Source organism: Acanthaster planci, linkage group LG09, assembly GCF_054643075.1.
Source record: "Acanthaster planci isolate LZ-2023a linkage group LG09, COTS_SCS, whole genome shotgun sequence".
Taxonomy (NCBI): domain Eukaryota; kingdom Metazoa; phylum Echinodermata; class Asteroidea; order Valvatida; family Acanthasteridae; genus Acanthaster; species Acanthaster planci.
In genome coordinates, this window is record NC_141785.1 from 202,195 (window position 1) to 226,261 (window position 24,067).

Sequence of the window (24,067 nt, forward strand, 5' to 3'; positions counted from 1 at the left end):
AAGAAATTGCTTGAGCAATTTTATCCAGTGCTGCCTAGTGGGGGTCGGAGTATTCTGACGAAAATGTAACTCTACTTCAACTTAGCCAACAGGCTTACAGAGATTGCAATGCCGGCAGCCCTCCGTCTTCTATACATGAAAACCTAAAACATCCCTGCTCAACAGCCCGGCTGCTACAATCAGGGACGTATTCGTTTATCATAAGCAAGTATAAAGCAATGACACTTCCGGGTGTTATTTAGATAGTAAACGAGCTGAATAATTTCATAATTTCCCCCACGGCGCTTTGAAAAATGTGCCCTGACCATAGCATCTCCTTTGTTCAAGCATTTTCATTATTTCTTCCTACCCAAAAATATTGCAGTAACGACACATTTTTGCCAAAAATGTTGATCCACATATTCTGAAATCCGACGCCAATAATCCCTTTGTACTTCTCGCCCTCCATAGCTGCGGGCCGATTGCAAGTTGGCGGCATTTCACTTTGAAATGTGAGACCCCGCCACTAATTGCTTCCGAGGCTTGGAACGGCGTTGAGTGTCTGTGTGCTACCGGGCTAAATGATCCGTGCTTAATATTAAATTGCAATATATGGCCAGCGGCGCTTTCGTGTGGCGCAGGGATAAGAAAACTTCCCATGAAGTTAGCATGTACAAGTAGACGGGTCGGCCTTTCATACAGTCTCAATACTGGAAACACGCTTTTAGCAAATGCATGGGCAAAGGATCAGCCTCCCCTGTGTTTTTAATGGTAAATGGGAAAATTACTTTGCTTATTTCATGATTCTCGCGTACATTAAAAAAATGACAGCATATACCCGAGTAAAAATGATGATTATTCAAAACTATGACCTCTCGTATATTTCACTAAGATCGTTATTTGAAATATTATGTATAGAGACCAGTTCACTCACCATGAAGGCAAATCATGATTTGAAATATATTCAATTTTGCGAATTTGCAGCGCAAGCGTCCACCTCAACACTTTTCAAAAGTACAACCCACTCAACCATTTGGATAGCCAGTTTTTAAACACATTACGTCTATTTATAGTCTGAAAGACATTTATTATTTACTCCACACTTTTGACATTGATTTTGTTTTTCCGACAAAACAACATCATCCAACTCTTGCAGAAAGTTATGTTACACAACTTTTCGTTTGAAGTGAAATACGTTCATTTCCATACAAACACTTTGTACATTCAAATATTATTTCTTACAGGGTAAGCTGTTTCAAATGAGCTACATCTAAAAATACAGAATCTTTGACAAATGATTTCCAAGCTGGTTCACATTAGTCTGCAGCTTGTTTTTGTACCGCTTCTCTAATCATGTTCCACTTAAAAACTACATCTCCACACTTTCCGTTTTTATTCTGCAATACATTTACATCTCTAACCGAGTCCTGAAACAATCACTGAAAATGATTGAAATGACTGAATATACCATATAAAGAAAATCATCCCCGTTCTGTTGCCACAGGTGAATCCAAGACAGGAGCTATAGTTAAAATCGAAATCCCCTGAAAGATTAAATAAGGCAAAACTTGCCTGTTGCAGCTTGTTTGTAACATGGAGAGCAGTACGGTAAGATACCAGTGACTACAACGGTAGAGTACTGAGTGAAGGGTTACAAAGAAGTGTAACTATCAAGGACTCACCCGAATGAAAACGAAAACATGGCAGATTTCCACATTGACATACCAGTCGTCATAACGGAATACCTTTTCTCGACTTTTCTGGGGCCTTTCGCACTATTGTATTAAGACTCGAGGCGTACAGACAGGAAGTGGAATAAACGCACAACACAGATGCGAAATAGTGCACTGGCTGAAGGCCTGCACTGCCGATAGCAGGTTTAGTCACAGCCAAAGCTGTAGACACATCTGGCAATGTCTGCTATTATGTCAGCTGGGCTTGCTTCATTTGCCCAAAGATTGTCTACATAGTGCAGTAGCACTGCCAAGTCTTGCCTGGATTTTGGACGAACAGTTCGTTTTATTATAGAAACACTGAATACCTAAACGTAACATTTTGATAAAAATATTTCTTAATCTGTGATAAAAAGCTTAACCTTAAGAAATCAAAAAATATATAATACTGCAACAACTGTTGTATTCAACTACACAGCTCGCCTACTACATATAAGCACACATCTACAAGCATAATACATAAATGCAGGACGCCAAAATAGCATGATCACAATGACACGGGCCTTGCTCAGCTACTTCTCGGAGGTGCAGCATCACTGCACATGATACAATGTAAACAGCATCAGGTACCAGACCGTTTTCCCTTAGATCAACAACATTCACTTGCTCTCTCCATTAAGTTAAAAACATAAAGTAAATATGTGAAAAAAAAAAAAGCCAGCTCTGCTTATCACTGAAACAATAATACATGTAATATGTTCTCTGTATTGCTGATGTGTGCACATTGACACCTTTTATAACTTACGGTCAACCACAGCTGCATCCACCATTCTTCAATATATGACAGTTCTGGACTGTTTCTATGGCAATATAGTGACCATCTTCAATACCACTACCAACTTGAAATACCAGTTCGCAGCTACCATCAGTTATCTTTCTCACCAATATCAAAATTCCCTTCTTCCCAAGGCATTGCTAGACCATTTTAAATGGGGAGTGCCATCATGAAACTTACCGAAAGACCATTGGCAAATTTTCATGAGTGTAATGGTAATCTGATTCTTCAACCTCACACTGATGTGACCCCCCCTTCATTTCTTTTCTTTCTCATTCTTGTCGAAAGCATCATGATTTTGCCCAAAAATTGACTAATGGGATGTGTGACAACCCCCACATCAACCCTCTGTTGACGCCTTTGCACAAGACCCTATCAAACTTCACTGAATTTGAACACACTGACTTTGATAAGCTCAGTTGTCACATGCAAGCAGAAAGTCGTGGGTTTGTGTCCTACCAGATTAGCATATGAATTTCTTTTTCTTACAGGCTCTTGACCATCATTCTAACTAAACTATGCAATTAAAGGGAAAAATTCAACATTAAAAAGTAAACTGTGAGTTAATAAGGATGCATCAGTACCTAGGGACAGTTTAGCCAATCCGACCGGTCGAGAGCCCATCACACGGCAGGTCTTAAACAGTTGATAAAGCACCAGCTGGCTGATCTTAAATACTTTTCCAATGTCACATGAAATTTAGACTCCTATGAAATCTGGTCCCTTTTCCCTTCTTGTATTAGTTGAATGTTTACAATCTTCTCTTACGTTTGTGCAATGCGCAATACTTCCAACAAGTCTACATTTCAAGAGTCCCAAATTCACACTGTAGACAATGGCTCTTCAAGTTCTGCACCGCGTCACAAACTTTCTACCAAGTGTATGCCTATTCATACAATGAGATAAAATGCATTTATGATTTTGTGTGAAAGGCACATACCATATTGTGGCTAGATGGGTGTTTTAAAAATATGAAGTAAAACTGTAGATCAAAACCGTTTGAAATTTGTAAGTTTTAAAACTTGACTTTCTGATCCATAAGGTATACAACAGTAATCTACGTTCCTGAATAAAGTTAAACTTAAAAAGTACTTTGAGGTGAGCAGACTAATGATGAAAATTCCACTTGAGCCCATAACAATGTGTTCTGATTCAGAAAGCCCAAGACACTCAAAGATAAAATATAAAATATAGGAAATAATATACAATGTTTTATACAACATAAAAACATACAGATATTTACAATGTAGGTGAGCTGGGATATGTGCTCAACTACTGACCAGGCTGTGTGAGTACACAGGGACATTCATGCACTGCAGGCAATATACAGGCTACTGCATAACACAAGACCCATGCACTGCAGGCAATATACAGGCTACTGCATAACACAAGACCCATGCACTGCAGGCAACATACAGGCTACTGCATAACACAAGGCCCATGCACTGCAGGCAATATACAGGCTACTGCATAACACATGACCCATGCAGATAACTCACTTTTTGCACTTCCTATTGCGCTTTTGAATAGTAGCAAGAAACATCAATACCCTTCTGGAGATATGCATCACTATTCAGTCATCAAACACAGTGAATATACTCACACTGCCATGCACTACTAACCAGGCTGGGGGCAGCATTGCATTGCCTTTGTACAGCTGCTTCTATGTCAGTTTCCATACAGCATGACAAACCTTACAACAGTCCTTGATATTCTCGTGACTAACAAAATGCCCTTTCTTTCGGGGAGTGGTTTTTATCAACAAAGGCAAGTTGAATTCAAGACCTTAATTTCATTGAAAACATAATATTCATATTTCATGAACAATTTCTGAATTCTGTGAGTTATCCTACAATTGTAAAAATCAATTCTCATTTGTAAAGCATGATTTTATTCTCCAATCCGGAACTGAAAAAAGGATTCATTTCTACTGAGAGAACTGCACCTCTAAATCTGAATTTTAAAATCCTGAATTCTGAAAAAAAAAACACCATCTTGGACCATAAACATAAAAGCACGTCCGTTCCATGAGAAATTGATTGGTAATGAAGCAAGTGTAGTACTCAACATAATTTCCCCTGACAATTTAATTTCAGAAGTACCATACTGTACTGCAAAGGGCCATTTACAGCTTGCTGTCCATTATCACGCCCACATTAAAATAGCAGTATTTCATTTAGTATCTACTTGAACAAATATTTACTATTTCTTTCAAACTTGATGCAAATGGCTCTTTAGAAAACAGAAACTGAGGGTTACTGTTACCCAGCCTTCCTGCAATGCTATCGACAATGCTGAATCAGGTTTGCCCTTGTATTAACTACTGGTGCCTTCCATGGACCAATTTGTTTAACAAAAAGTATCAAAAAGGTACATATCAAATTCAGCATAGCTGACCAAAAATACTGTTTCAGGTGTTTTTTAAAATCTATATTTAGGTATGAATAGCGAACAACTTACAAGTATGTATTCTATGCTTACATGTTTGAAACCACTCAGGACGCCATATGGCAGCGAACACTTTCAAGATTTTCCAGGGAAAAAAACCCCATTATTCAAACTGGGCAATGCAAGATGTTTCCCCTACAACTATTACATTTGGTATTTTCAGCCAACACACTCTATTCTAGCGCCCATGAAAACTACTTTGTCTCTGCCTGTGTGTCTGTGACAGCTAAATCTTTACTTCTCCAAGCACTCTGTGTAAACTCAGCTTCTGCTCAAGCCTGATGTTACTTGGAATTCCTATTTAGAAAGGGCAATTTACAGGGATGTGATATTTTAACTCCTATACCAAACACTTAGGCATACAAATCAATTCTGGTAGCCGTCTTGATCTAATTTCGGTTTAATTCTGTGGATTTCGTGCTAAATGCCTGTTGATAAACTGATATATCTACTGACCCTTTTGCATTTTGCAGAGAGATATCTCACTCAGGGGTTTTCTAGCCACACGCAAATGCGATATGACAGAGCATTGTCTATACACACAAAGCTGTTGCAACTCATCGCAGCCAAAGTCATATTGAATTACACGTTCACTGCCTCTTCATTTCCTCCAACTAATACTGTAGGAATGTCCTGAGTGTGCCAATGATTGGATTAGCATGCAGACCACATGCCGACTGGTGAACAGTTCCAGTTGAATCTATGCAATCACATGAATGCACACACTGCCTGCAAACAGACTGTACAGCCTGCATTATGAATACTGAAACCACTGCCAATGAGAATGGTATTGAATTCTTATCAAGGAACAGATGCATAAAGAAGCAAGTAGCGTGTCATATCAAGGTATCAGACTGTGTGATGTCACTGGTTGGCGGCTGAGAAGTTGACATATAGCAGGCACCATAGTTGTGGGAACCATGTAATGTATGTGTAGAATGAGAAATAAAATGGGGGAACGATGCAATGGGAACGCATTTTTGTTCCCCCCCCACTTAGTCCTCAATTTTCCTCCAAAAGAAATTGTCCACTCAATGGGGGTCCTGCCAGGTCATATGCACCATCGGGCGGTGAACTCTGAAGTACAAGCCTCATAATTCAGCCACAAAGTAATGCTGGTCATGTACCTCTAGTAATGTTTTTCTTGCCATGTACTGGCCAGTATATATGCCATCCATTGTCTAAACCACTGGGTACAAATTAACATGCAAACAGGTTTGGCTATTAATCAAAAACAGTCATTTCATAAATAGATCACTGAAATCTTGTGTCTGCTCATTGTTGACTAAAGTTGTGTGACATAATTGAGCTACAAACACCACGGTACAATGAAGCAGTTTTTATTTGCGAATTTTGTCTGCAATATGGTTCAAAGGGTTTGAGTACGCTCTGGGGCAATTGACACAAGAGCTAAACAGGAAGAACAAATTTTACACAATGCCTGAACATATCCGTCATCTGATTGGTTGGTCGCTGGTCACCTGCAACTGAATCACTTATCGAAACATGACACAGCCTCAAAAATAGAGGTAAATGGAAATTCCACATCACAGGAACTGGAAGTTCCACTGAACTCGTAGGTGATGCCAGGTAACAAAACATGAAACCTTTTGTGAAAATGGACAGGATAATGTCATTTGATGTCACCTCATGAAACTAGTCTTACCACTACACTCATCATTGAGTATCATGCCAACAATTGCAATATGTTCTCTTTTCCACCGGCATGCACAGACAATCATGTAATGTGCCCAACAGACTCCATTGCATTAAATGACTTAATGTTCAACAATAACATGCAGCACTATGCCTTATTAATGTTGTTGCTGGCCATTTGACAGGTTATCCCAACACTGGAAAACTTAAGGCTAACAACGTGATACTTTCCATTTATTAAGTGGATTTTTGACAAAGTTAGCCATTCAAGCAACTGGAAAAACCTCTATAGATTGCAGTGGCAAAAACAAACCAAAAAAACAAAAACAAAAAACAAAACAAAACAGCTGCATGACCATCCATTTTTCTTTTAGATAGACAGTGGAAAATGGTTTCAGATGTTGTCGTGTCATCTTTTAAACTGTGTTCAGGTAATTTTTGAGTAAACCCCTCCAAATTCAACAGCATTTTTTATCAGCTATGCCCAACAAGAGAACCGGTATTTTCACTACTGATTCTCCACATTTTACTGATGATTTTATTCTTATATACACATGTACATACATTTACAAAAGCTCACTTTTATGTTGTCTTGGTCAAAATCTCCCTTCCTTCAGTTTTGAAAAGAAACTTTGAACTCTTTGGTATAAAAAAGCATATTAAATTCTGTGAATAGTTCTACTTTCAAAAAAGCTCACAGAACACTGCAGCAGCATTGAGCTTAATCTTTAAAGTTGTCATATTCCTGTTGACAGCAAACTGAATTATTTATCCTGTGCTCCTAGTCAAGAACCTTGGGCCGTGTGCATGACTCAGCCAACTATCACTGTCAAAAGACTTCAGCCTTATATGACCCAAGTTACATGGCAATAACTCGGCTTTGGCATGTGACTAACTTGGGAAAACTTTGTCTGTGTGTCTAGAGGTAAGGATTTTTCCAAAATAGTCCCAATCAGTCATTTGCAAGTTAAGTTTGATTCATAAATACCCAGGACAGTTTTTCTATTCCTATTGGTCAAAACGCATCACGTGACTGTGTATTAACATTTGATAATGCCCGCCGAGGAGTGATAATGTCCACTGCGTAAATAACATACTGGCACATGGATACGAGACAGTTTGATGGGGTCTGATTGGTCAGGAGTTTGTGTGCACGTGACGCGCCAAGCGTGCGCCAAGTTCATTGAAGGGGATTCTATTGGACAACTTTCGAAAGGAATACACCATCAAATGGATGGGGATGATTGGGAAAATGAAAAGTAAACTTTTAGAACAGAGTCATTGGACATCCATCATATGTTGACTTCTTTGACTCTCTGAATAAAAAGGTATTTATGAATGTGTTTGGCCAGTTCTTAAACAAGCGTTTAAGACCTTGCTGAAGAAAACAAACACTGATAATGCCCTCGCCTGAAGCATAAGTTGCATCCATTCTCCAGACCTGGTCTTAAGTGCACATTTAAGACCGGCCAAGCGCACATTTATTCCCTTAATAAAATCTGGTACACTGAGTTATCTGACTGCACATAAATGTAGCAATCTGAATTTCTCAGACTAATGACACTGTTGCTATTCCTTGTGATTCAGGGCAAGCTTTTGCATAGCGACCACCATCTCTGGAATGAGAACAATGTAGAACATTGTATTGTTGCGTCTCTTAATGTCACTAAGCAAAAGCTTGCCACGAATCACAAGGTATAGCAACAGCGTTTTTAGTATGGAGCATTCAAATAGTTATGTTAACATGAATTTAAAATGTACCAGAGTTTATATAAATTGAACTCGCAAAAGGCTTATTGCCACGGTCATTACAGGCCTAACCTGCCAGGACTGAAAGGAAACTGTTCCCAACAATACAAGAATGACCAGGACTATGCTAAAAAATCATAGCACTGCTATCCGTAACTCTCTAGGTTTAGTGCAAATCACATAGAATCTTGTTGGATTTGGCACGGTTGGGGCTTGAAGACATAAAATAACAGCTTGTCATACAGTGGATTATAGAAAGGTATCTCCTAGGAAATTGATTCTAACTGCTGACTGCTCAACCTTGTTACCAACAGAAAATGTAGTAGATACTGTGTCCGATATAGAGTCAAACTTTGAATACTGTGGTAAGACTGACCGATATACGTACACTCCAAAGTAAAGTTCTGAAGTGCAGAAAATGGGGCAAAGAGTTCAAGAACAACTGTTCCAAGTGCTGGAAAACATGGGAAAAGGACTTGTATGTGCATTTACGATATCGAAGATGATATTACTGACTAGAATTCTTCATCACGTTTCATGTTTAATGCTAGACTAATGCAGCACCAAACATTAAAAGCCATTACTGCGGTGGCACTATGCTCACATACCAGTGGTGCCCACCCACTAAAATTCTCCCCAGTCAAGAGGGTATTTTGACTTTAAGTGACACAGGCGTGGTACCACCACAATAATGGTATCTCTATAGATAGCTGTCTGCAGGCAAGTGTTGCTTACAGTAGGTAGAGAAACCCTTGCACACAGATGCATCAACCTCAAGCATTGCCAATGCAGTCCATCGTGCCCCATACACAAACCATGGCAAATATGTACATAGCTTGAACCAAATTTATGCCTCATTTTAACAACTGCTGCTTGCCCTTTTTTGCACACTTTATGATATGATACATCAAAACAACTGTTTGACTACTGCGATGTGTGACTGGTTCATTACATGTAGTTTACTAACACTAAGAAACAGATGTGGCCCAACTTCAAAGCAAGACATCATGACCAGTTACACAACAGTCTCCAAACAGACCTGTTGAGTGTGAAGTGTGTTCATATGTCTGCATGATTTAAGACACCTTGTGGTAAGAGATCCCTAACATCGCAGCACTATTTAGAGCTTTCAAAATGCGCCTGCCAAATGCTGCCTATTGTACACATTCTAATAAAGGCTTAGTTTCTAAAATCCCTCAACAAGATTTGCCCTCAACACGATTAGCTGTACAGTGTGGAGGCCTATCAGATGCTCATTAATTGCAACTGGTATGTAAAACTGAATGCAAGCACAAAAACAAACTTGGCATTTGTGATAACAAACTTATTGCTACTAGCTCCTCCTTGCATCCTCATCCGGGCTGATCCTAGATTCATGTCGAAGAAAAAAATTGAAAATTTGAAGTTTCACAAGTAGACAGAGATGTTATTTGCAAAGATTATCTTACGCCTTATTCCCATGTGAGGCTCATATATTCAGGGGTGAAGGGAAAAGCTGCATGCACAGTACTCTGGGATCACATTGCGCTGAAGAGAAAACATATACCTTTCTGCCTTCCTAAATTAACCAGGTGATGCACGAATGTAGGAGTGTAGCCCAACCTGATCATGAGTATGTTCTTGTTTACCCACGGCATGCACTCAAGGGTATACTTGTATCAACGCAACTAGCACGCTTGAATGCAGCTTGAGGACTAATCAAGCAAAGAAAATAGAAGCCACGATTGGGACTGTACAACACTTGTGTTCTTGTTGTACATGTATGTTAAATGCCCGTTTGATCAAAAGGTTGTCTTCAACTTGTCTCAAAGTTGTGACGTGCTATAGTGCAGGGTCAACACAGAAGTGGAATCTCCTGGAAAGGGTCCATTCAATTCATCTAAAAGATTTCCTTGTGAGCCTTAAATATGCAAGTGCTGAACAGTACTTAATTTCCAAGTCTACTTCTCAGAGGCCTTCCAGTGTCTCGTATTTCAGCTGATTGGCTAGGTATTTTTCAATGAAGTCTCGTACCACCTCCCTGGTGATGTCTCTCTCCTGACATCGGAACATGCGCTGTTCAGGTATGTCCAGTATCAGCAGGAGAGGAAGGCTGTCCTCATCGATGCGAAGGAACTCACGTAGGTTGTCCACCATCTCCTCCTGTGAATGGATCAATTTTTAAAAATTGTTTGACAGCTTTTTTAGAAATGCGACAATAGGGCTTGATGATTTTAAATGATTTTGAGTGCATCTGCTGTTTTCAAACACAATGCCTTAGCCAGTTGCAGCACCATTTGTAATTTCAACAGTTTCTGATTGGTCATTTGTTAAGCTAAACACATGTCATATAAGCAAAGATGGGCAGAAGTACATATCAAAGTATGTTTATCTCCTACATTTCAAATTTATGTACATGCACTGGTATATACATGTAAATCCTGCACTGGTCAAGGCCAATTCAATCACTCCAAAGTAGCCCTGATCAAATGACATCTACATATACTTTTGTGAAAAGTAGAGCCAGAAACCAGAAATAAAGACAGTCTCTGTTCATGCGAAATTAATGCCCAACTTGGACCCACAGGTGGAGGTGTCAAAAATATTCGTCCACAACAGAATGGTAATTCACAGTTGAGATTGATGTCACTTATAAACCGACGCGGAAACTGTTTTTGAGTTTGTACTTTTAATTTGAAGAGGGCAAATATTGGCACACATGTACATGAACCAGCTTTAAATTGAAGTACACTGTACTGCACTGAAACTATGCATGAGCAATGAGACAGACAAAAGGCTACAGATTAATCAAGGAGGAATCAATAAGCCTTGTCAGTGTATGGAGATGGTGCTTACGTCTCCTCCGATGAAGAACCTGAGAGAACAGTCTTTGCCTGAAGCCTCCGCCTTCTCGGTGTACTCCCTAGCTATGGGTAAAAGCAGCTCCTTGGCTTCAATCACATCATCATCGCCCTCAACACCTGATGATGGAATCACATGGAAAGCCACTCAGGATCATTGCAAGGCACAAACAGGTCTCCATCACAGATGAAGAAAAAAAATCACTATGCTGAACTCACTGGTAACATACGAGTACATGGGTATGAAATGTGCTTTGTCAAAACTCTGTTAGACTGTTAACTGGGGGCTTAATATTCTTGGATTTATACTTAATGTAACTCTCAGAACTATATGTTTGTAAATTTAAAGTATCTTTGGGAGTTTCTGTAAATTTCTCTTTTTCTTGGTTACCATTTAAATGCATATGCAATCCCCAACCAATACACAGTACCCCTCATTGTATCTACAGCAAGGACATATGCTTGTTTCACACATATAGTATTGATATTTCTTTGTTCTTCTGTGGTTAAGAAAAGTCAGGGAAAATGTTCCTTTTTCTCCCACTACAATAACTCTTTCGAGCTGAATTGTTGATAATGGTTTCCTAAACCGTTCCTCATCTATATGCCTTGAATAACGCTGACCCCAAAATGCCTCTGGAGCTACTTTCCAAAGAGGGGAAACACTGTGTGGACATGTGCGAGTCCACACAACATCATCTAGCCCTACATTACGTGCACTTCTTTTGAGAAGAGGTCCACACTACCAGTATGTAAGCCCCACTAGTTCACTCCTACTTGTCCTGTAGTTGTGTGGACATAAATTCGTGATTACACCAATTCGGTGGGGACCAAAAATATTGTGGGGACAGAGAAACTACCCACAACTCGGTCCCAATTTGCCTAATAAGCAGGATTAACAAACAAGCCAAGAACACAACTTCAGTTGATTATATTCTTCCTGGTAATCAACAAATTCTGCAAAGAACAAACCATATTCTGAAACATGCCAGCAGCAGTGCAATTTCCAATTTCACACAATTATCTGATCTCTACTTCTCGTTTTTCCACTCTCAAGCATTTGAATAAATAACAGAACAAGCCAGCAAACATCATCTCTTCGGTTAAACCCTCTGAAACACCATGCTATTCCCTCCATGAATAAAACTCATTAGCCCAACTTGTCATCATGATCAATACTCATTAATTATGGCACCAGTCATTTCCTGTCGCATCTCATTCCATTGGAGGAGCAGTAATTAATGAGTCCTTCAGAACATATTTTCCCATTGACTGGATGCAATTAGGATTGATCCAGTCAGTGCATTCTGTGTATTGAGTTATGTGCTGAAAACAAATATGTGAATACTTAAAAGGTTTATACCCCATATTCATTCTAATGCATTTCTTCTACACACCATACCACCCAAAAACAAGGCGGTCCATCTTTTAACAAGTAAAACTCCATTTTTATACTATTTTCTTGTCATTTTGTATCCCTTTTCCTGTTTCCAAAATTAAATTAGATTTCTGCCTGTACCTGTGCATTATACTGAAATTCAATTTTTGTAGTACTGTAATTCAAAGAAAATTAACACTCCTGCTAATGATCTTTCCCATAAACGTAAGGTCTGACAGTAATCTATTGTTTTATCCTTAAATTTACCTGCAAAGAGAATGAGGCAAGCCTCCTCATTGATGGCTGTGGTGGCTGTATCATCTAGCTCCAATAATGGTGTTGGGTACCAAGGAAAATCCTTTCAAATTAACCAAAAATATCAGTTATTTTGGTAAAAATTTTGAGACACTGAAACCCACCTTTAAATTGAGACAGGACAATTGTTAAACACTAATGCCCATCCTGCGTCCCTGTCAACAAAGCAATCAATCAAATTGTCTTTTAAGCCAACTTAAAGTGGAGGCTGGGGTAGCCATTACTGTAAGGCTGTGACAAAGTACTTGCTCAAGCTGTTGGCTTATTTGACTTCCTCTATGCACCAGGAATTGGCTTGGGACCTCCTTATAGACCTCAAGGAGAGGATTCTTGCATCAACCAGCATCAAGGGACCAATTACTCTTTACAACTCTCCTGGGGAGGTTTTTTTGTTGGAATACCTATGTTGACAAGCTACACCATTGGTAGAGTCTGTGAGAATGGATAAGCTACATGGGTTTGTAGCTCTATGGTAATATGGCGTTTTTACTTCACTGGTTAAAGGAACAGGGAACAAACTGATCACCTCACAAGCATTTATGAGGGGCAAAAAAGTTTCAGCTTTTTATTCAAACTTTATGGATCATTGTCAGAGCTGTTTAACTGTGTGTCACATGTTTGCTTTCAACATTTAAGTGCTCAGACAGAATCAATGAGTACCCTGCGCCCCTCACCATTCATCATTTTACTTTACACAATATCAAACTTTGCATGCATACAGAGTAGGCCTACACATACATAGTACATGTACATGTCAGGTAAGCAGCTGCAATCACAGCAAACTGCCTTGCTCATGAACACCACCACCACAAATCTCTGGTGTGATATAACACACCCATTCCAACGACAATATCCCATTTACCCACAAAAATGTAATGACCCAAAATATTTTTTATGCTAAAAGCAACAAGGAACTTGTTAAAGCAAATAGAGGTATCCAGGTATTGGAAGCAAACAGGACACAGTGTAAGGACATCCATTAAAGATGTACCACATGTACTCTTGATAAGGAATTGACAATACACTGAAACTCCACATATAAAATGACCCTGGGGACATTCCAAGGTTTGGTTTTCCCCCAGTGGGCTATTACCGTATGTATGGTTTCAATCATTGCATCCATATTAAAGACAGATGTAAAAAATATTTCCTCCATTACATGACATTCTTGATATCAGGGGATTACCAAATAACATTTGTTTTCCACGATGCATTGCATCCATTTCTGAGTCAGCAATCTATTCATACTTCCTCCCTTGTTTCTCCCATTTCATGTCTCTGGTTTCGTGACCAAAGAGCTCCATATGCATTGTAGCCTCTGTATGGAATCTTATGCTCTGAGTTCCATCAATTTCCAGCACATGGGCGCCATTTAAATCTGATTCATGGCCAGCCTACTCTTGTTCCATCTGGGGCCAGTAGTGTACACATAATTCAGGAGACTAGACTGATATAACATAAGACCTTGAAGATCATTACACATACATAAAGCATGGCCTGTACTTCCCCATATTACCTTTGTTTAAATTATAAGCAAAGACAATTTATTGCAGAATTATGCATCAAGAAGTATTGAAATAGAGACTACAGAAAGTATTTTTTTGGCTAGCTACATGTTCACATGTTGACCATTTACTGCAATCTCTCTGCCCAAGATGCAGGTGGCAGCTAAATTCTAGGTGTAGGGTACATGCAACATTTCTCCCTAGGATGCATCTCAACCCATCCCAAGTTGAAACACCCCTCACTGGGACACCAAGCGCACTGCATGAGCCACACATTCTAACACAAATTGGTCAAGTGTGTTTCGTGCATCCTTTCCCAAATGCATGTGAACCTGTGCATATATGCCATGGGTTCCCACCAAACGGCCATAACTGCTACGAAACAATATGCCATCTCTTATTCCCCCACAGAGCAGATTCAGCTGAGATGCAACCTAGGAAAGACCCCAACCCAAGCAAACCTCCCCCTCCCAACCTAGGCATGTCCCTTGCTCCAATCAAGCTTACCAGTCCTTCAGGATCCTGAGCAGTCATGGCTCGTCCTTCTAATGTGATGACTTTGCCTGTCTCATCCAACAGTACTAGACTGGGTATACCTAGAATAGCAACATGGGTGACAGCAATGGCAACAAAATCTGTACTACGGTACCATTCTAATCACACTTTATTTCAAAATGACCTGGCAGTCAATGCAAGCATGACGGGAATGTTGATGATACTTGCAGTTGCATACATTTACATGTACATATACAATTCAGTGACTACTAAACACAAAATTATAGTCCAGGATGATTTGTGGAAAATGTTCAACAGTTTTTGGTGGTTTTTGAAAAAACACAACTAAAACTTAACATTTAAATGCTTGTTAAACTTGTTAAAATATGTACTGTCCACACGCAGGCACATAAATGTTCAGGAACATGTACTTTGAAAGCTGTATTTTCATTGGACTTTTCCTTCTGTAGGCACGCAGAGACTTACCACAGCATTCCTTGAGGTCAATCTACCGCACATTCCCACGTGGACTTTTTTTAACCATAACAGAATGTTTATTCATTGTGTTAAGACCAGCTGATTACATGTACACTGCCTGCTCTGTACCAATCAAGACAAAATTGGCAAAAAATGACAGAATCAGACAAATTTGGCCAAATCTGCCACAAATAAGATGTACCCATACACGATGTGTATGGCTTTACCCGGGCACAATTCACTGTGTGTGTATGACATGCTGCTGTACAGTACCGGTATGCACAGAGATTACTGTAGGAACTTATACAACCATTTTCGCATATCCGCTTTTGATCTTTGTGTAGCAGTAGTCTGGTTTGTAGGTTTGGTGTGGTTGTGGTCAATCTACATTGTACGGAAACTGTTCCGATCGGACTTTTTTGCGCCCCTGCTAACTTACGGTGGCTACACGGAAATCTTCTGCAACCCTTTCAGCCTGTTAGTTTTACATCATGATCGCAGTAAGTTGACAGAGACATTAGTTTACCGTTTGTTCCCATTGGATTTAATGTTGTAATTCTACAGAAAAGTCGCAGTAAGTTAACCAAAAAAGTCCAATGGAAACACGGCTAAGCTTTCGCAAGGAACTAATGTACATGTACAAAGTAACAAACCTTCAAAATGTACATGTATCTATTCTTTAAAGGCTGACATTCATATCCTATAACTTAACATGAGAGGGACTAAAAAACATTCTTATTGGAAACTTCCACAATACCTGTTGTGCAAATAGTTTTTCCCATTTTATGGAGGTTACTAGTGTATACGTTTAATTTCTGCATTTATAAAGTGTGACTCCAGCACTGACTGAAGTGTTTCACAGTGTTACGGCACATGTACATGTACACGAGCCTGTATGGGAATAACTAGATACCATTCTTCTCTTATACATGTATCAAGGAAATGAACATCAACATGGACAATGGAATGGAGTGTCTGTGAATGACATAATATATTTTTGGTTGCCATGGTGACATGTCCATCTTCTGACGTCAATTATCAGTGTTTACGCATTGATTCACCAGTACAGGGATATTACATTGACTTTACAATGAACTGCATCAGGATATTATGTACTGTAGATATACCTTTATAACTCTGTAAAGATTTGGATATAATATACATATACATGACCAGGTACTGGTATATCGTTGTCAGACGTCAAATCTAATGTTTTAATGTGTGTGACTCAGTTACAGTAAAAGTGCAAAGCCATACATGTATACACAGCTTTGGGACATGAGGTGCCATGTGGCAACATAAATGGTTGGCTGTTGTGCATGGCTGAGTTCTGCTGGTTGATTGGAATATGGCAAAAGACAGGTCAAAGTTGAACACTGGTATGCCGTGCCAACAGGGGTGCACTTTCTTGGCGGCTTATCAGAAGGTGTTAAAAGTCTCTCTTTACAAAGCTCTGGGTGCATTGTAAGTACAGCGCCCTCAGTTAGCATGCACATGGACAATACCAATTCCTTTTTTCATACTATGTCTCTGACAGAACCTACCTGATATTGCAAACATTTTAGACAGCTCACTGCAGCGTGGGTCACTGTATGGCAAGGCCAGCCATGGCATGTTGCTATAATAGGACTCAAAGGCATCTTTCGTCCGGTCAGTACTGCAGAAGATGAATTCAAATTCTGTCTTGCTGGCCTGCAGTCTTCTGTACATGTCTGTTAGGACGCGAGTGAATGCTTTGCATGGTGGACACTGCATAGTGAGAACATACATGTATGGTAACTAGCACAGTATAACAACAGGATAATACTATCAATGTTCACTTTGACCTCTGGCAAAATTTACATGAATTCCTTAACAATCTCAAGTATTTCTCTTCTAGGACGGCGAGCTACGATGCATGTTCAAATACACATGGGAGATTTTGTCATTGATTTAAAAGGTGTAAAGAAGCTTTTAAGGCACTCACCCTCTCATTTCCTTCCTCTGGGATCCTCTCAACCAGTTTATGCACCTTTTTCATTCTTTTTTATACTGCATAATTGAATGTACATGCACATGTGCCTTTGCAAAATGGATGTACCAGTAATAGAGGTCTGAGATGACAAAATGAAATACTAAAAATCCCCTACATAAAAAAAATCTTTCTTACAAATGCCATTCAGATATTTGGAGGCAAATATCTGAGAATTTGCAAGAACACCAATGACAAAAGTCAAAGCATAGTGACAGTACTTGCTTTGCTCCCGCTTTGTGTACATGCTCAGTTCAAATGGCACAAATCACTGATTAAGACCCCGCCGTTAGTTCAATATTAAAAAGGAAACTGAATAAATTCAAGAAAGTCTGCATGTTCCTCTGCTTTCTGGAATCCAGTACCACACACGCCACAATGCTCCCTGGCTAATGCACTACCCCCTGTAAATGTTAGCACCTGCATGCCACTTGGCTATCACAGTGGGGAGTCCAATCAGACAAAGCAGCAAGACTCACGCAGTTACCAGTACAGCCAAATTGCCCATGGCAAACTTGCGGTTAGAGGATGCGCTTCCTGAGCCATCCGATGGCAGACTTGCGGTTAGAGGATGAGCTTCCTGTGCCATATTTCATACATATTTCCAGGAATCCTTTTATTTACCACTTGTAGGTAATGGTCATTTCTGACTGCTGCGGAGCTCAAGAATTGTTCGCTTTTATTTTCTCAGTCTGTAATTCCACTTTTATAGTTAGGACACTGGAAACATTTGTGCATTACAGAGGCATACCAACAGGGTAGGGGATCACAGTCCTAGCTGGTAATTCCCTTCCCCATGAAGTCTGTGCTTCCAGATTACCCCATCTCCCCATTTGAAATTCACAGCCTGTGTACAGTTAATTTGCATCCACTGCCCCCTTGAAAAAATGTGTCCAACCCCTCCCCCTAAGAACTTCCTCCTTGTAAAACCACTGTAAGATTAACAGCTTTCCCTCCATGTAAACTTTTAGTTTAATTCTGTGTGGCCAATTCACCTCAAGCTGAAAATTACGTGCATGTATACTAATTACAGCTTTGTAAAGAGCACCTTTGTACATGTACAAAATTCTATTTGATCTCTTGAGATGGATCAACAACTGGGTCTGCCTCTGCAACATAGCAAGCAACAGCTGTGAGTGTCATGCTTGTTTGGCTGAGTGTGTTGGGCCTGGCGGTAACTGTACTCCAAATAGTCCATCCAATCCTGTGTTTTGAAGTCCCTTGTTCATCAAGTTACAGCTTTGAGTGTATTTGAACAAGCTAGCAGTTTAAGTTAATGCTTTGCAAGGCATGATCGGATGTCCTGGGAAAACTGAAATGTGAGATGAGTATCAATCAACGATTTGGAGGAAATAACAAATGTTTCAAACTGAAATATCTACAATCAGCGACTTGCAATTTGTAAATATTTGACAAAATATGTGCCAAACTGAATTTATGGTGCCCAGACCATGCAGATTATTTGTCAATGAAATCCATTACATGAACCAATAGTGCATTTCGTTTCTTGAGGGAATGCCACATCTAAATTGTTTAAGATATTGCAGTTGCTGTTTTTATACATGCAGCAACATGTGAACTCCCTTCACAGGACATTCATTTCTTCTAGCATATTGACACCAGTGTATTCATAAAATAGATTCTGGTATGTACATAAATTAACCTCCTTGATAGCTGGATGGATGGACAGTTGTAGAAGCATGATGTACATGTATGCAAAGGAATGATGTATGATGAAGGATTGGTGGTAACGGGGTCAAGGTGAGGACCAGGGAATTGTAAGGACAGTTTGTAAAGCAGTGATGAGGTGGGAAACAGAGGCAAGCGGAAAATGTGGGGCAGTGGTTTGGAAGGGTAGTGATTAGTGAAAGGTTGCACCAAAAGGGAGGGGCATCACTTAGTAAGGGATGGGATGGGCCAATAGTAAGGAAAACTGGTGTGGAGTGTGTGATGGCTGTAGCAGGGAAGGAGCAATAGTACACAATGAGCGATCTCCCCTGCATCGCATCGCTTTTTGCTATGTGTTTGGGCAATTCTGTGATCCGTTTTCAAAATTACATCACAGAGGCCGGATACAATTTGCGACAGAGATTTCCAATCAAAGAATTAAAATATCTTTGGAGATCTTCAACAAATAGTTACCAGAACAGTTATTGGTAAAATAAGTCGAAACAGGATGAAAGTCCCACAACGCGATCGGTGTACCACGGTGAACACACGCACGAAACGTACATGTACATGTATACGTACGTATTGGTACATGTACGTATCGGTACATGTATGTATCGGTACATGTACGGAGGGTGCACATGCAACTTAGAAAGTTCATGCTGTGGAGAAGTCACATGCAACAGGAATGAGATTGGTTCCCAACACTGTGTTGCACCACTGAAAGATACACAGTAGATGGACTGCAAACCAAACTCCAGCATTTACTGTGTTTTTACTCTTTAATCATCTATTTTGTATTTGCTATGCATAACTAACACTGCGTTCGCACTTGATCCACCATTTGCCAAATTGCTGGATCAGATCCCCTAATTGGTGGATCAGATCCGGCAATTGTGTGTAGTGGGAATGCTAACCGTTATAAGGTTGATCAGGATCATATCCACCTTTCTTGATCCTCCTCTGGAGCAGGATACAGATCCCCCAATTGGTGGATCAGATCCTGCAACTGGCAGATCACAATCAGATGGGAATGCAAAAGGTGGATCTGATCCGGCTATTTGACCTGTCGACATCCATCCGTGCGTGAGTTGGGCAAAACTTTTGCGGTCTGATGTTTTTTTGCATGTAGCTCATGTGAAAATTTGTAACGTGCACAACATGAACAATAAAGCACTACTGAACTACGGGCTAGCAAAATGTGTCACCACGCATGCGCGATACATGCATGCCGCAATGTGTGCCCAGCTCTTTCACAATTATCATTGCGCATTCGTCCGTTTCTGAACTTTTTCATTCGTGTAACTTTACTTGCTTTCCATCAAAAACTAATACCGTATTAGCATATGACCTGCAGCGTGTAACAGAAGCAAAGTTTGAAAGACAAAGTACTAGGCTGAACATTCGATCTGATTCAAGGTTGTAACGTCAGTAGAACTCCGCATCTAAGAAACCTTTGGATTTCTTCCTCCATGTCGAAAGCTTGGAACATCAAACCACCGCAAGCATACGCATGCAATTTGACCCAACCCAGCATGCAACACTGCCACAGAGGATGCGCTCTGCAAGCTAGTGCATGTGTAATACCCAACTCAGTGACCTTTCGGGCTCGACATTTCCGTGCGAAAAGGTGGATCAAGCGTAAGTGGGAATGCAACTTGCGGTTTCGTTGCGGTAAGACAATGATCACACCAAAATGCTGGATCAAGATCCACCTTTTCCCAATTCAAGTGGGAACGCGATGTAATTGATTGTGTGAAATTCCCGGGGAATTTGTCTAGTGTGAAAGCCCCTTATGGGGTGTGGTACAGGGTTGTGGAAAGGAAAGGGCAGTGGCAGGGGAGGGTGCTAGGGAGTGTTTAGCAGGAGGACATGGTAGTGTTGCATGGGCTGGGACAAGAGGGGGCAGAGGAAAAGGAGGGTCAATAATAGAAGACAGTAACAGGCAGAGGGGAAGTGCTTACAGACAGGCAATGGTAAAGAGAGAGACAATGGTAGAGGCAATGGTGAAAGCAGATATGGGGAAGGCTTTTTGTGGGGGGAAGTGTGGTGGCATGAATGCTGCTGAGGAGGACAAGAGAAGTCTACTGGGCAGCTGTAAAGAAAAGTAAAAACAAAAATGACTTACCCAGTGAGCTGAGAAGTAAATGCCGACTATTTTGCCCTTGAGTTCTTTCTCTGCCTGGACTTCGTCACCTTGCTTCAGGAGTTTACCTGCTACCACTTCTGTGGGTGAATAACAAGCAAGAATCATGATGAAGTCAAATACCACAAGTTCTGCTTTGCTCAACCTCTGACAAATGCTGTTTGGCATTTAAGTTTTTTGTAACATGCTTTAAATTGAATTTGCTAGACCACTAAATCTTACCTTTTAAATTACAGTATGAGTAAACTGATAAGAAAGACCTCAAGAACTACAGACCAATTAGTTTGCTTTCAAATATCTACAAATTTTCACTATAATTTTGACAGACAGAATGAAAAATATACGGAATGGAAAAAATGGACGGCATCCAATTGAGAGAACAAGCAGGTTTCAGAAGATCATACTCAACTATCGACCACATTCAAACCCTAAGCAACATCACGAGAGGAGATATTCCATTATGACTGAAAAGGAAGGTGTTCGAACAGAGCGTAATTCCATCAATGACTGGAGCAGAAAGATGGGCACTGAAAACCACACTGGAAAAGAAAATAGCTGCAGCACAACATGACATAGAGAGGAATATACTTGGCATTACATATAAAGATAGAAAAAACAAATGACTGGGTTAGAGAACAAACCACAATTCATGACATTTTGGAAATCATTAAACTCAGTAAGTGGCGATGGGCAGGACACCTTAGTAGGACAAAAGACAACAGATGGAGCTCAATCGTAACATTATGAAGATCTATGGATGGCAAAAGGAACAGAGGCAGACAGCGAGTGAGGTGGCGAGATAACCTGGACAGATATTGGGGCACTGTTCACTGGAAAACAGCAGCTAGAGATAGAGCAAATTGGCATCAGCACGCTGAGGCTTTCGTCCAGCAGTCAATAGATAACAGCTGATGATGACGAGTACACTACATGTACATGTAACGTGAAATGTCTCTTGCAATGGTAACTCTCAACACGGTTTGCAAAATTTTCAATTCAGAACAATGTAATGTACATGTAATTAATGTACATGTAATTACATACATTCATTTCAAACTAAGTTTTGGATCCGTAGGTAACAATCCATATTTAGTATTTCAGTATGTATGAGTACTTCACAAACTGTGGTGCTGTCGTTATGCAGTATGTTATAACATCTTTCAAATTATATACACAATGTCCATGTACAGTGTATGTATTCAAGGGTGATAATGTACGTACATGTTCACGTAATTAAATAACAAAATAAATCAGTGCACATACTTTAAAAATGTTTTTAAAACTGTATACATGTAAGTATTAGTCCTTCTGTGTGACACAGCATCATAAAGGGGGCCAGTTATGTAAGCAGTGCTTCCCACATGGTTATCAATTCCTGCAAGTGTTTCAACACCCCAAATATTTCTTTCTACTTGTAAATAGCTATACAGTCTATAGACTGCATAAAACAGATAAGCACTTCACGTTTTTATCAAGTTGTTACTCCCTTCTGCTGTAAAAAAAAACACAAAAATGGAACTAAATTTATTTGTCAGTTTTGACATTAAAATAGACATTACATGTATTTCTATTTTAAAACAGAAATAACTTTCAGGTCTTAATCCAGTTATAGTTTTCACACTGATACACATGAAGAACAGGTGGTGAACCACAAAACTCTACACATGGCAAAAATGTAAAAACCATCAGGGAAACACTTCGAACTTGACGGTAACTTAACTGGCTCCCTTCAACGTGCTTTGTGCTGTCTCAAGATTGACAGACACTGATAGTTCACACATACAGGTGCATGCACCATACATGCATGTACGTGAGTAATATTATAGACTTGTCATCTAAAATTTTAAATTTTAAATTTTGTTTCAGAATCGGTATGTGCACCAAGCCTTCAAAAATGATCATACAATGGTAATCCACTGCCGATACCTGTATGTACACGTACACATGTATGAGAATATCATCCTGTTACTAAACACCATCAGTTTCTAGGAGTTTTTTGGATCACTGATTTTTCCTACAAGAAAGAATGTCAAAATTATTAAGGAAAACGAAGGGCTTGTCGTCAAAGTAAAATTTAAAATCTCGGTGAAATCCTTTCATTTGTCATTACACTGCATTGTATCTATCTGCTTTCATTCCTCAGAACACTAGCAGTGAACTGTAACAACCTCTCCTCTCATTGTCAAGAGTACTTGAATGTGTATCATTCATTTCTGTCTCAAATCAAACACACTGGCAGACTCATTCATCCCAAGAGTAAATTTATGACAGAATGGTAAAACATTAACAACACAAGACGATATGTTGAAATGCATGTGCATGGAATAGTCTGTGCATTGACACTAGCGCTCCCTAGATTGCGGGCAATTACACTTTAAATCAGAGCTGTCAACCCCCCTGGCAACGTGTCATCACCGCTGCGTTCATGGGCTTGACTTCCCAATAGAACCTGACACGTTGACTTGAAGCCTCTCTGTGCCTTTTGTCTCTACGGCCCCCCGAAGAGCGATGTCCAGAGTGTTGATCATGCAGGGTCTGGGTCTGCCGAGCCAATGTGATGTTGAGACAGGGCTGTCACCCAAGACGATAATGGCCAACAGGGTGATGGAGGAGGCGGGGCCAAGGAAAGACCGAGGAGGATGAATTTCAACCCAGAGGGTAGGTTATGGGATGTGTGAATACCACATGTAATGTGGCGACATGATGTCCCGATATCCCAATATATGCACTTCAACTTTACTCATCTTTTGATTTCACTGATGGCTTAGTTACATGTACACGTATATTTTAAATGAAGTGAAGAAATTAAACAATTGCTTATCAAATCATAAAATGACCCTTGTTCCTAGCAATCCTACATTGGAGAGTGACCACAACATTGCATGCTACCTG

The 24,067-nt window shown here is 39.9% G+C and overlaps 1 protein-coding gene across 1 annotated transcript in view; it reads right to left on the reverse strand.

The window, feature by feature from the left end:
- Positions 1-1,041: 1,041 nt before the first annotated feature.
- Positions 1,042-24,067, reverse strand: part of LOC110982285 (nucleoredoxin-like) — a 50,143-nt gene continuing 27,117 nt past the window's right edge. The window contains exons 3-8 of the mRNA XM_022240599.2: positions 21,158-21,255; positions 16,895-17,099; positions 14,886-14,974; positions 12,826-12,916; positions 11,176-11,300; positions 1,042-10,482 (exon numbers count right to left, since the gene is read on the reverse strand). Coding sequence (XP_022096291.1) covers positions 10,288-10,482; positions 11,176-11,300; positions 12,826-12,916; positions 14,886-14,974; positions 16,895-17,099; positions 21,158-21,255 — 803 coding nt within the window. The 3' untranslated portion in view covers positions 1,042-10,287. The remainder of the gene's footprint in view (positions 10,483-11,175; positions 11,301-12,825; positions 12,917-14,885; positions 14,975-16,894; positions 17,100-21,157; positions 21,256-24,067) is intronic.